The following is a 13167-nucleotide window of genomic DNA, read 5'->3' as shown; positions in this document are numbered from 1 at the left end:
TTTGCTAGCCTAGCTTTGCACTTGCCTTGCCGTGGCCGTGGGTACTGAGCTACTGGTGACGAGTTTATATAGGCGCCCGCGTATGTGTGCACATGTGCATGCATGGCGTCATTTCTGTGGCTCCTGACCGACCTCTGGCGTAAGAGCTTCCGGATCAATGTCCTTTTCAGATGAGTGTAGTACGAGGGAATTTGACGAGTAAGATACTCTGTCGGCATGCTCGAGACAGGGCCTGATTAAAATGGCCCCGAGTGTACCTCGAGATGAGTTGGTTTGGATTACATGGTTTCGCCATTGCTCCAGCGTTAATATCCGAGGGCAGAACGGGGCATGTCGCTCTTCGCACAGAGATGGTGTATCAATTTTTACTAGTACACAAAGCTGATTGATCGGCAAGTGCTTCCATATGAATGGGTTTGGGCATCATTACCATTGAAATTTTGGAGTAAAAACCGACAAGGCAATGGGTGTATAGATCGACCAATCTCTTTTTTTTGGCAAAAATAACTCAGGTCTATTATCAAAGTTTATCGAATGTGCAAAGCACGTCAAACATAATAATAAATTACATCGAGACTCCAAGACACCAAAACGACCACTACTGTTGTCAGAACGAGCCGCCGACGCGCCGTTGTCGCCGTTCCCCTATCGGAGCCGCTAAATTATATCGCGAATCCCGGGAAGTCTTCATGCATGTGCCCCTAAAGACCAGCGCCCTGGAGCCACACTCGTCGTTATTGAACCCTTGAATACATCTGAAGCACCTGGTAGCAAATATCACCACACGACGAGAAACCTTAACCTTACCGTCCCAAGGAGATGGCAGGAATCTATGCCGGAGCTCCGTCGAGTCGACTACGTCCAATTGGACGAACTCAAGAGGATTGGAGACCAGAAGACAAACTCAAACAAGTGTTGCATCCGTCCGAGCACCGCACTTACGAGGACTAAAAAAAATCCTAACCTAAACTACCAACCGAAGCGGAGGCACCGGGATTCTCTTCCCTGCCACCGGCCGTCTGAGCGGCAGGTAGAGGGGAGATGAATTCATGGGCTCGATCGGTAGAGTTTGAAGAGTAAAGTTTGCCCTAGCCATTAAGGGTTGCGGGAGAAACCTAGCTAGGGTTTTCTAATTAGGAGACGATAAGGCTTCGATCTCTCCATAGACCAATCTGTACCTAGCACCACATAGTGATCCATACAATAACATTTCATATCAAGATTTGAATAAATAACAATGGCAAGCATATACACCCTTTGTCTCATAATGTAAGACATTTTTTGACACTTGTAGTGTAGTGTCAAAAAATGTTGTAGTGTAGTGTCAGAAAACGTCTTACATCATGGGACAACGGGAGTATTTCATAAGAAAACTTGTGCATTTTAATAGTGAACAGTGCATGTAACACATGTTTTATTGTGTAGCTCACATGTTAAAGTATATCATCTTGGACTTTCATACGTATGCAAGCAAGGCATCTATATATGCATGTGGATTTTTGTTTAGAATTTTTTTAAAATTAATTTTCCGATTTTTGAATTTTCCAAAAAGGCCTCCATGACGCCTGAGCTACAAAAACGACTTATCTGCGGCGCACCCCATTTTAAAGATAAAACACACTCGATTATTTCCCTCAGTCCCAAAAGTGTGGATACTAGAACAATCCCCTACATGCCACTGAGTGGTTGTCGAACTGAAGTTAGAGCATCACCTTCATTGCCGGTAAACTGGAAAATCATCGCAACAACGATTTGGTAGGGGCCAAACGGTGATTAATTGTCACATCAACTCTTGTGCAACGAAATGACGCTCTCCTCAGTGGCAACGGCCTATTGTTCTCTAGTGTCATTTTTTGTACGAACTCTTCTCTGGTGTCATCGAACACAGAGACATTAGCAAGCAACTTAATTAGTTAGAAACGCACCAAAAAGTACCTAGTCCCCATGGAAAATATCGAAGCATTATCCCTGAAGTCAGAAAACCCAAAGGTGATGTTGCACCAGCCCAAACAACATCATCAGTTGTAAACAGTAAACAAGGAGAGCAAAGAGTGGAAGTGGATACGATTCCACAGATCCCTGCAGACCCTTCTTTTTTTTACATGAAGATCTATCTGGCAACTTTATCGGTCCCGAGAAGAGGGCAGGCAAATCGATGTTTTAGCACAACAGAAACGCTTGTTGTCCATTGAAACGATTCATCAATTTGCTGCTGAAAAAACAGTCGATGTCAAGATGCAGCAACGGTGCCCTTTTCCGCAATATCCACATGCCACTCTGAACTAACTGATTCATGGGGTTGTTTTAGGTTGTCGTTCATGGCACTGAGTACACATCCTAATGCAGATTGAGGTGATACCTTTACAAGATCAGAAGTTCAGAATAAGTGAAAAATAACAACCATTTCTGCTGCTATCTGTCAGGGCAAACTAGGAAGTAGAACTTTGTCGAAGGAGAGAAGGCTGACACGTCCATTATCAACTTGACAAAATTTAAGAGGAATGCCGCCACACTTGCTTTCGATGGTTTCCAGTTCATCCCTTGATGGTGGTTTGTCTCTGCACCAAATCGAGTAAACAAGAGCTATGATGGAAAGAAATATCATTCAAGAGATCATATGCATCCAAACACAAACTGCTAAGCCCAAATTCATATATTCATGGCATTTTTTCGTGTCTCCTTGCCTACTTCTATAACTTTTTCTGCAAATTTGTGGCTTCACGTGTTTCATTACCCACTACATGGTTAGAATCACTATTTATTCTGTTGGGGAAAAGTTTGTCACGAAAATGAGAACCTGTGATAGGGTGTGACTGATGGATATATGATAAGCATATAAATACAAGAAATCATGATTGATTGCACATTTCGATTGCAAGACATAGCTCAGCTAAGTAAAAATCTGATTGGACACCAAAAATTCCCTATCAGCTTGGATACTAAGCTTAAATTATATACATTAGCTCGAACATTATAACCACCGTGATAACAGAGCAAAGTATTAAATCTATGTATATGTGCATACAATACATTAACAACACAAAAGAGAGATATCCATGTGCACAGAAAGACAACCAATAACACCTGATAGATAAATCGTGATGCCTAAATGTGCAGAAGTTTCAGAACATCCATTTCAAACCAGAAGAGATTAAAATCATATCAAACACACAATGAACAATTTATGCACTCTTGTAGAAAACCTTGTGATCCTACACTGCCATTTTAAACAAACCTTGTGAACTACTGTAAGATGAAAATGCACTAGTTTATAAGCACAAATGCACGTGAGAAAAGTAACATTACCTTAACATAGATAGGAAGAAACAAGGGGCTCCAGGGGATGACTTTCTAAATTTGCTATTTGGTAGATACACTTCAAAGGATGGATGCAACCCATCTATGTGCATTTCTTTGAGTAATTTCGCGATGCCGCTGCGGACACCGTCGGCTCTATCGAAGCTCTGGTTAGTGTCAGGCATACTCTCCAGGGAATCAGTGGTTTCACAAGTAGGGTTATGCTTCATTGTCCAGGGGACACCATATCGTCCAATAATGTAGCCAAGCAACTTCAAGTGTTTGTAAGCCTGGAAGGCATCCCACGAGCACCCATATTTTCCTCCTGCAATCTTTCCATAGATTTCTTCCATTCCTATTGTCCCACCCTCATCATCGAGAAAAATCAATGCCCCTCTTTCTGCCAAAAACCTGCATAGTTTGGTCAGCCAACACGCCTTAGCTTGCAAGTCAAAGTATTTGAAAACAAAAGGCATGCCATGCAATTCATCCAATGAACATTTGAGTGCTGCATAGTGTAATTATTGCACACCGTTGGGTTAAACAAGCACAATCATATTGATTCAAGCATGAGGACTCCAGGATATTCTTTATGTGCATGATCAGAATTCAAAAGACTGCTATTACACACGTGGACAAGATTAGGAGATCGTGCCTTCGGCAAAAAGATGACATTACTGAACATCGTAATTCGCTGGCAGCTTGGCACATGGTTTGCCGTCCGAAAAGTAAAGGGGGGCTTGGGGTTATTACTCTGGAAGTCCAAAATGAAGCTCTCATCCTCAAGTACTTGTTTAATTTTTTTAATCGTGCTAATATACCATGGGTGGACATGGCTTCCAAGCATACTATCAAACTGATACGCCTCAAGTGTGTGGTCGGGTGGGACCTTTTTGGTGGATAATTTCAGAGCTATCACTGCATGCGTCCCTGAGGATAGTAAAATAATTGTGTGCTGGAAAGACAGATGGATGGGAGATCTTGTAGCTGAGAAGATGCCAAGGCTTTTTTCATTTGCTCTAGACCCAGATATCTCACTTACGGAGATGACAGCTGCAACTTCGGTGGAAGACTTGGCAAGTTTCTTTGCAATCCCAGTCTCCCCTCAGGCCTACTGTGAGCTTCAGGAACTGCATAGTATGTTGGTGGAGCTTCGTAGTGAGTCTCGCTTTGGCACCCAGCTAGATACTTGGACGTTTAAATCCTCCCAGTCTGGAACCTACTCTTCTGCGGGATATTATAAGTTGATGTTCAGCTGTGTCCAGGTTTGCCCGTTGTTTGAACTTATTTGGAAAAGTAAATGTTTGCCAAAACAGACGGTTTTCATGTGGCTATTAACTCTGGACCGGCTTAATACAAGAGACATGATAGATAGAAGACACTGGACGATTGAGTCTGGGGTGAATTGTGCTCTATGTCAAGTCAGTGTCAGAGAGTCTAGAGAACATCTGTTGTTTAACATCAGTGGCCCTTGCTCCATAGAAATAGTTTCATCTGCCTTATGGAACATTTGGAAGCACCGTAATGATTGGATCTTTGAAATAAAAAAGGTTGCTTCACTTGTTGGTTGGCGCAGAAGATTGATTAATTAGTGACCTGAACCTCATCACATTTAGAGTTAAAACAGTGGAAGTGGAGCCACTGAAAGCTTGGATTGCGTCTATTTCTTAAACCCTCGGTTTTCTCTAGTTTCCATTTTATTCTTTTTATTAGTATAGGCTCCTCTCTCTTTTACTGTTCTGTTGGGGGCCATCTCAACCCCCATGTAAAATATGTAAATTCCGTTTACTCTTCTTTTTAATGAAAGTTATACCGGGATTCCCCTACTGTTTGCCCGTAAAGAAAAAAGAACTCCAGGACATGCTCCGCATTTCTTAGATGAAAGACGTCATGCACACGGCTTGGTAAGAAGCCCCGACGGCCACGGTAGCATATCACAGAGCAAATAACCATGTTCTACTGTCGCGGCATTTCATCAAACAGGTGGCGTACCCGATCTCCTCGACATTGTAGTAGAGCTTGCCGCCGCGTGTGACGCCGGTGGTCAGCCAGAGCTTCCCCTTGCTGTCCAGCACCTCCGCCACGCCGGCCTCCTCCACCCACCGCGTCCGCGACGCCACGTTCCTGCTCCGCAACATACGCAAACCCGCTGAACGATCCACAAGCGCACCAACAGATCAACCGCAGGAGGAGAGCCGAGAGCACGCACCTGAACTGGAATCTGGAGGACGAGGGCGCCTCGTCCGAGAGGAAGGGGTTGAGGTGGTGCTCCTCCCCGTCGTCTTCCGCGGAGGCAGCCCCGGGAGCGCGGCCCCTTCGCCGCCGATCTCGCGCCGCGGCCGCCATGGACAGACAGCTCCGCAACACTGGAAAATTCAACGTCCCGTCACACTGGAAACGGGCCCCCAAAAGAGGCAGGCTCCACGCACACGTGGGCCAAGGCCAAGATAGCGGGCCCTGACAGGCGGGGCCCAAAATAGGGAAGAGACGTATCTTCCTTTTTATCGCGAGACCTCGTCTTCTCCCCCTTTCGCATCCTTTTCATTCAAAACAGGCAGGGCAGGGAGAGGGGAGGAGGTGGAGGAGGAGGCGCAGAGCGAAGGAAAAAAAAATCGAGTGAGCGGGCCGGCGGCGCGGCGCGGCGGCTGCCTCCTCTGCGCGTCCGGTCGAGCTCGGTTCGTCGGGTGAGCGCGGTACGTCCCCCCATCTCCGCTCGTGTCGATTTGCGCTGGATTTGCCTCCGCGGTAGGCGCCGATCCAGCGAGGTAGTTGCGGGCGACGAGCTGTTCTTCGACTCGTCCCCCAAGCCGACGGTCCCTGGGTCGAATTCCTCCATTTCTTGGCAGATTCGCCGTCGATTCGGTGCGGCTACCTTAGGAATTGGGAATCAGGGGCATCTGTGCGTGCGCTGTACTGCTCGTTTCGTGCTCTGGCTCGCGGACGGGTCTCCGGCTTGATCCGTCCTACGGTTGCTGAGGGTCGTGGTGATGATCCCCCCGATTTTGTTACTGCTCGTGGTTCAGTTCACTGCCCCAGATGGGACTTCTTTTTTTTAGTTCAAATTTCGTCAAGAACGTGTGGTCGAATTTTGCATTGTTGGCCCTCGGTAGCTTTGTCGAGATGGTCCAAAGTTTGATCTGACATCTGAGCATCGTTGTCCTTGATTTATTTATACTGCTATAAGATGGTCACAGGGTAAAATGCTTGCTGATAGCTGACACTTGACAGATAGTTTGTGGTAAAAGCAAGTAACTGTTGAATCACGTCTCTTTCACTCTCAGGTCGATTCAAGAGCTTAAGGGAGCATGAGTACTGCCAACGGCACACGGCGTGCCTCCAGAAGGCAATCACAAGATGCTGATAAGGTCGTCGTGAACTTGGTCTCAACCCCCCCAGCGGCGGGCAGCCGACGTGGAGTATCGACCTCTAACGCTGGCGCGCGCACCTCACCCATTGATGTGGAAGCCCTCGAGGATGAAGTGCAGGTCGTATCAGCTTCACAAGTGCCTCCTCAGGTAACTTCGCGAGGCAATAAGTTCGTAGTGATGTTTAAGGACCATGGTGTATACATTCACTTTTCAAATAGGTTTTGTACTCCCTCTGTAAACTAATATAAGAGCGTTTAGATCACTACTTTAGTATTCTAAACGCTCTTATATTAGTTTACGGAGGGAGTACTTCTTATGATTCTGACGCACACAAGCTCTTCATATTGAGGAAGAGTATTACAACTTGGTTATTACATGAATGTGATGCACCATTTCTGGCATTTATATCGAGTCTTCTTGCATTTTGCAGAGGAGGAACCGGAGACCCAGGAGGCAGCCTGTGACAGTAGTTGATCTCGATGTACATGCTATCCGGCAAGGTTAGTTCGCTACTTAGTCTTACTATGTTGCATTCTGTAGAGTTGTTTTGGCTTCTAACATTACGGAAATTGTTTGGTATATTCTTCATCATTCTATTATCATCTGCCTAATCAATTCTTCTGGAATTATCCAATTTATAAAAAATCACCTATATCATGCTGCTATGATGACCGTAAGTGCTGATTATACAATGTGACATAAGTTTGCTTTCTAGTGGGAACAGACATATATAAGCTATGCTGAAAATTGGACCCATGGCTAATTTCCTATATAATAACTTCCTGTTGCAACGTGATACATATATATTGATGCTGACTCTGGAAACCACAACTGGAAGTTGTAAAATATTCCCTCCGTCCCAAAATAAAGGACTCAACTTATTTTGGGACAGAGCGAGTATTTGTCAATATGCTATCTGACTATATATCACTGTCATTTAAGCCTCCTTATCTGCCTCATTGTTTATTCAATCAGGAGTGTCTCATGATGATAATGCAACAGTGCTTTCTCATAACACAAGGAACAAACGCCCAAGAGTTTCCCCTGTAATAAACATCTCTCCAGAAACAGGAGAAGGGTCCAGCTTACAGGTATTTAATTTTTTTTTAAGGGATTAAACTCTCTTAGCTTTAAGTCCAGTTTGATGAATGATTAGTGATTACTTATTAGTTGTTCTCTACTTTGTCCTTTATGTGAATAACAGCTGGTATCTAGTGCACGATGCACCCCTTTGTTCGTTCTATAGAGTTTTGCATTATGTTGTCCTTTTAGTGGACTAAGGGTGTAACTATGTTTGATTAAGTTGAAAGAATTTCTCGTTGTATGTTTGTCATACTTGCAGTTCTCTGATGATGTCATATAGACCTGTCCAGGTTGTTCTCGAGTGGCCAACGGTTAAGACTCTTGGTTGGCACTGAAAATTTCGTAATTGTTAAATTTCAAGAAGCATTTTGCCATCTGTTATGTAGGTGCAGTGTACTAACATGTTTACCTTATACTCCCTCCGTCCTAAAATAAGTGTCTCTGCTTTGTACTAACTTTAGTACAACAAGTTGAGACACTTATTTTAGGACGGAGGGAGTAGTTTATACCTTATGCTATAGGATATTTCCACCTAAGAAAGCTGCTCTATACATTCCATCCTGCCTTCCAGTTCCTACTAGCATGTTGCCTCGTGATTTGTGCTAAACTCTAGCTACCTGCGTTCCCATTCTTGGCAGTCAAAAAATGCGGGGAAAACTAGCAAAGAGCCTGTGAAGGTGGCTCCAAAGGAACCCATCTTCACCTGCCCGGTGTGTTGGAACAAGTTGGACGAGCCCGCCACAACAATGTGCGGCCACATCTTCTGTACAAACTGCATCAAGCAAGCCATCCAGTACCAGAAGAAATGTCCTACCTGCCGGAAGCACCTGAAGATGAACAATTTCCATCGCATTTACCTTCCTAACACCTCCCGTTAAGGTGAGCCCTTTCAGTTTCTATACACCTTAATCTGTTGAGCTTCAATTTCATCAGATACAGGTCCGTTCGATGTGTTAAAATGAACCTCTGACTTTGAAATCTATCGTCAGGGTCAGGAGCCCTCCCAGGGAGAACCATGGTGGATCTTCTGCTTGGGAGCATTGTGTATCATCATCACCTAGATGAATGTATGGAAATGGGTCGGTAGGAGTTCATCGTCCTGATGACCGGACTGGATAACCTTCTGCCTGAAATGGGTTAACCTGATAAAGATAGTGGATAGCCTTCTGCCTGAAATGGGTTTAACCTGATAAACAGAGTGGATAGCCTTCTTCTGCCTGAAATGGGTTTTACAAATTTGCCTGTAGCCTTCTGTATATTGTTTGCGGCAACTTAAAAACGTTGTATGTATTAGGCTAATAGCCTTGTACCCTTCTCTTCTCCATAGTTGGTCGATGTAACTGCATCTGAGATTGCACATTTGATATTTCTGTTCAGTGCCGTGCTATGTTCTGAAGTGGCTGCCCTGGCATTTTATCAGCTACCATACTGCCCAGGGTAGGTATGGCTGAGGACGTAGGGGAACTTCATAGTCATGCCAGGGAAAATATCTAGTGCTACCGTCAATTAGGTGATACGGTGCTACCGTCAATTAGGTGATACGGTGCTACAGGTCTGCTGGGGCCGTTAGATCTGTAGGGAATGGTCTTGATCAACTAATCCTGCTGTAATGCCAACAAGCACACACACTGAAGTAATTTTGTTTTGTAAATACAACAGTTATAAATGTCAAGTATCACAGACTATCACAAGCGCATCCAAACTATTCCCTATCATGGGTTTCTTCATTCTGAAAAGATGCATCACAATTGATCCGCTGACCACTTGCAATATTAGGCCTAAGAATTTACTATTAACTAGAACATCTACTTTAGGCCTTTGCTGGCAGCTTGTTCATTATGGGGCTGATCTTTTCGTCAGAGAGCCCCCTTTGGGGGTCAACCTTGTAGGTTTCGTAGAAGTCCAGCATTTCCATTGAAATATTCTTCACCTGGGTATTGCAAATGAATCTCGATCAATTTGATGGGTATTATGAGGGGGAAAGGGGGTGTTCACAAACATGCGCTTACAATGTTCATATCAACATGAAGTTCTTCAAACCATGAAGTTGTATCCTTATCTTTAAGAACACTGGCAATGTATATACAAGCCAATGCAATCATATAGGGAGGCTGTACGAGAATAAGGTCCATTTTGTAAGTATCATTGACAAGGCCCCTGCAAGTAACCATGACTGATCAGAATAGATATATGCCAAGTTGAAGATTAAGCATGATAGAAGCATTTCACTTGTATTTGTATTCCATGTGATCCCAGATAAAAGCTATCGCCTTATTGACTAACTGAGTAACTGTGCTGTAATACAGAAAATGAGAAGGAAAACCCAGCTGAGGTACTTCTATCATATGTCCCTACAATCCTACAGGCTACAGTTCTATCAAGGATATTCAGAACATCAATGCCAAATGTAAATACCGTTGATAAACTCAAAATATATATTAGGAGAAATCCTGAAACAAGGATACCAAAAGATAAGTCTGCTTTCTCTGGGGCTAACATGCTCATGTCATAAAAACATTTGTCTAAGAAAAGCTACCGTAGATGCTTTGAGTGACATTTGGTGGTTAAAATCTAAATATCTACTGTAGCTTTTCTTAGATAGAAAGGTCAAAAAAATGCGACTGTGGTTGAATTATAAAGGTCTAGAAGTTCAATTCCAGAATAGCAGCATTCACAAATCAATTTAATGCTACACGGCATAGTTTCATTCATGAAGCAGTGCTTACCAGGCAAACTGTGTCAGGTCTGTTACGCCAGCATCCTGCAATAAACTGCAAACAGAAAATCTCTCTTAGGGGAACAGTTAACTATAAGAGGCCCCCTACTACCAGTGAAGAAATGTCATTTGTTACTCTTATAAGATATCACAGGAAACAGAATCATACTGTAAAAGAGGACGATAGGGATGGTAAACAACTAAGTAATAGTCAAGCGCTTCCAGGAGCTTCATTTCCATTTCAAGAATATCCTTAATTTCAAATCGGTACTTATCATCAGAACCTGCTATCAAGGGGAACAACTAAACCGTTAGTGCAGCTCTTCCAAGTAAACTGTTACCTGTATGATCATGATTCATGAGACTTACCACACATCTTTTTTATGTAGAAGACGAGAAGCCTTGCTTGCACTGTGCTCTCCTCTACCTTCGATGCTAAATATAAACAAGCTGGGGCTACCAAACGAGGGTCATACTCACTCATGCTCTTTCTGTAAAAAGATTCAGCATTAGGACACAAGTATACCTGCTTACGTAAAGTACTAAATTTGGTTTAGAGAGAAATGTAGAAACAAGCAAACGAAATAAACCTTCATGTCCAACTTTTGCTCACATGAAGTATAAAAACACGAGTTTGATCCTCGATGTTCAGAACACTACCAGTTGAAATTTATAGTTACAGAAAATTTTCATAGTACTAGGTTTAGCTGATACGCATGAGTTCTGATTGAAGCAAGTTGAGAACCATTATAATAAATAAAGTATACAAAATGAGTTTGATCCTCGATGTTCAGAACACTACCAGTTGAAATTTATAGTTACAGAAAAGTTCCATAGTAGTAGGTTTAGCTGATACACATGAGTTCTGATTGAAGCAAGTTGAGAACCATTAATATCTACAAAATCACGAGTTCTGATTGGGTGATTGGAGCAGCGCGAAATCTTACAGGGTTCTGACTGAAGCACTGAATTTCCCATCAGAACAAAGAAAGAAACAGCAAAACATCATATACAGTCATAGTATACGAAACATCCAGTAAGTTGACCATCTTAGATCCTAGGGGAACACAGCACCTTGCAGCCTAAAAAAGTAGTATCATAGTTTCCTTTCTCCAGCTAATTAAAATGATAGTCAAATTTAGGCAAGAAATCAGAGACCAGAGGGGTGGGGCACTCTTTCTTCGTGATGAACAGAAAGAAACTACATATCCCATGTATCCTTGTTAGGTGAGAATCATACCTTGTATAGACACGCCTGAAGTAAGTGATGGCAGTAGCTATGACTCTGAAATAGCAATGATTTAAAATGATCGGCATCACGAGTTAATCCCAGAAAAAACGAGAGGAAAATGTACTGCGTATTAGTGGACAAATGGCAACTCTAATCTTATAAGAACAGCCCCAACAAACATGTGATTAATAAACAGTACAGATAAAGCACAACAAACAATGCCACTGAGCCAGTGAATCCTTTTTTTTTGTATGAAAGCAAGTAGCTTATATATCAATCTTGAAGTTGAAACAAACTATGCAGAAATATTATAAGGAAGGTGAAACCTGATGAGCGAAAGTATGAATGTGTTTATCGTAATACTGTAATAAGTCAACAATTTGTACGCCAATATTTACTCTCTCTGTAAACTAATATAAGATCTTTTAGTAGTGATCTAAACAATCTTACATTAGTTTACAGAGGGAGTATAACACTTGTTGATATGGAAGTAGCCACTTCAGTAAAGTAACCGAAAATATTTATTAGTAGATAGACGCAAGCATTGCTTTCATTTTCTTGGCAAGTGCAAAACACTATGGAGATCTCCTTGGTTAAGCGTAGAAGGAAAGCATGCTAAGTCCAAAATAGCCTAAATGCAGAACATAAGTTTTGTTGGTTCATTAGAGTCCAAATATGACATTACATAATCGAAAACAAAAGTGCAGGCCAGGCAATGGATCCAAGGTCCAACCTTTGTCTAACTTTCACCTGCTGCGCCAACCGCCATATATCTGAAACCAACAAATGCTTTACTCCGTAAGAACGAAATATTGCAAATCAAGTAAACTCTAAAGTGATAATTTGTGGCCGCTGCAAATGGAAGGAAATGAGTTGCACTGGACCCATGCTGATGGTAGGAACTGCCAATTAATGAACACAAACAATTGCCACAACTTGAGATCACAAAAATGCTGTTATAAAACAAGGAGAACACGAATTTGTATTTCTAAATCAGCAACTTAGAACGAACATCGTACGATCTGTTCGCTCTTGATTCGACGGGTACGGTAGGGAATTGCCCAAAATTTGCGTCACGGTGAATTTTTACACTGCTGAGAAACTAAAGTACAGTAATTTGCATCAGGGGCGAGCAAGGGACGGGGATGACGCTGGCGGAGCTCACGTACGGGAGGACATGTGGATCTTGACGAGGCGGAACTCCTCCGTCGTGATGCCGCGCTCCCGGTCCGCCGCCGGCACCAGGTCCACGTCCTCCGGGTCCAGAAGCTGCTTGCTGCTCGCACCGGATCAAGCGCGCGCACACAACACGCCAAATTAGATTCTTCAATCAATCCGCGCCATCACGGGCAAAGACCGAATCGATCGACACCGGTAGCTGGAGACTTACGAGTGCGACGACGCCCAGAAGTTGGCGGCCATCCTTGGCTGGCTACGCCGGCGAGCCTCGCCGGCCGGAGCGGCGGAGCCTC

At 43.4% G+C, this 13167-nt stretch overlaps 3 protein-coding genes across 4 annotated transcripts; 1 reads left to right on the top strand and 2 right to left on the bottom strand.

Annotated features, from left to right (window-relative positions):
- Positions 1–2181: 2181 nt before the first annotated feature.
- LOC125509922 lies at positions 2182–5715 on the bottom strand. The gene is made up of 4 exons (XM_048674977.1): positions 5507–5715; positions 5290–5421; positions 3307–3708; positions 2182–2558 (listed from the first exon to the last, which is right to left on the bottom strand). The coding sequence occupies exons 1-4, from the start codon at positions 5641–5643 to the stop codon at positions 2420–2422; spliced, it is 810 nt and encodes a 269-aa protein (XP_048530934.1). The 5' UTR covers positions 5644–5715; the 3' UTR covers positions 2182–2419.
- A 108-nt stretch (positions 5716–5823) lies between these two features.
- On the top strand, positions 5824–9124 carry LOC125509924 (E3 ubiquitin-protein ligase RNF4-like). The gene is made up of 6 exons (XM_048674980.1): positions 5824–5990; positions 6579–6812; positions 7096–7165; positions 7641–7756; positions 8387–8627; positions 8738–9124. Exons 2-5 carry the CDS (start codon positions 6603–6605, stop codon positions 8624–8626), a joined length of 636 nt encoding a protein of 211 aa, XP_048530937.1. The 5' UTR covers positions 5824–5990; positions 6579–6602; the 3' UTR covers position 8627; positions 8738–9124.
- Positions 9125–9377: 253 nt separating this feature from the next.
- Positions 9378–13167, bottom strand: LOC125509923 (cyclin-C1-1-like; the record flags this gene model as incomplete). 2 transcript variants are annotated; one of them, XM_048674978.1, is given in 9 exon segments in its annotated part: positions 9378–9678; positions 9758–9905; positions 10475–10519; positions 10634–10751; positions 10834–10955; positions 11705–11749; positions 12429–12468; positions 12865–12971; positions 13086–13167. In XM_048674978.1, coding segments are annotated over 9 exon segments (777 nt in total). In that variant the 3' UTR covers positions 9378–9558.

The sequence above is a fragment of the Triticum urartu genome, chromosome 5, assembly GCF_003073215.2.
Source record: "Triticum urartu cultivar G1812 chromosome 5, Tu2.1, whole genome shotgun sequence".
Taxonomy (NCBI): Eukaryota; Viridiplantae; Streptophyta; class Magnoliopsida; order Poales; family Poaceae; genus Triticum; species Triticum urartu.
The sequence above is the reverse complement of the archived record's forward strand: the minus strand, read 5'-3'. Positions and strand labels throughout refer to the sequence as shown.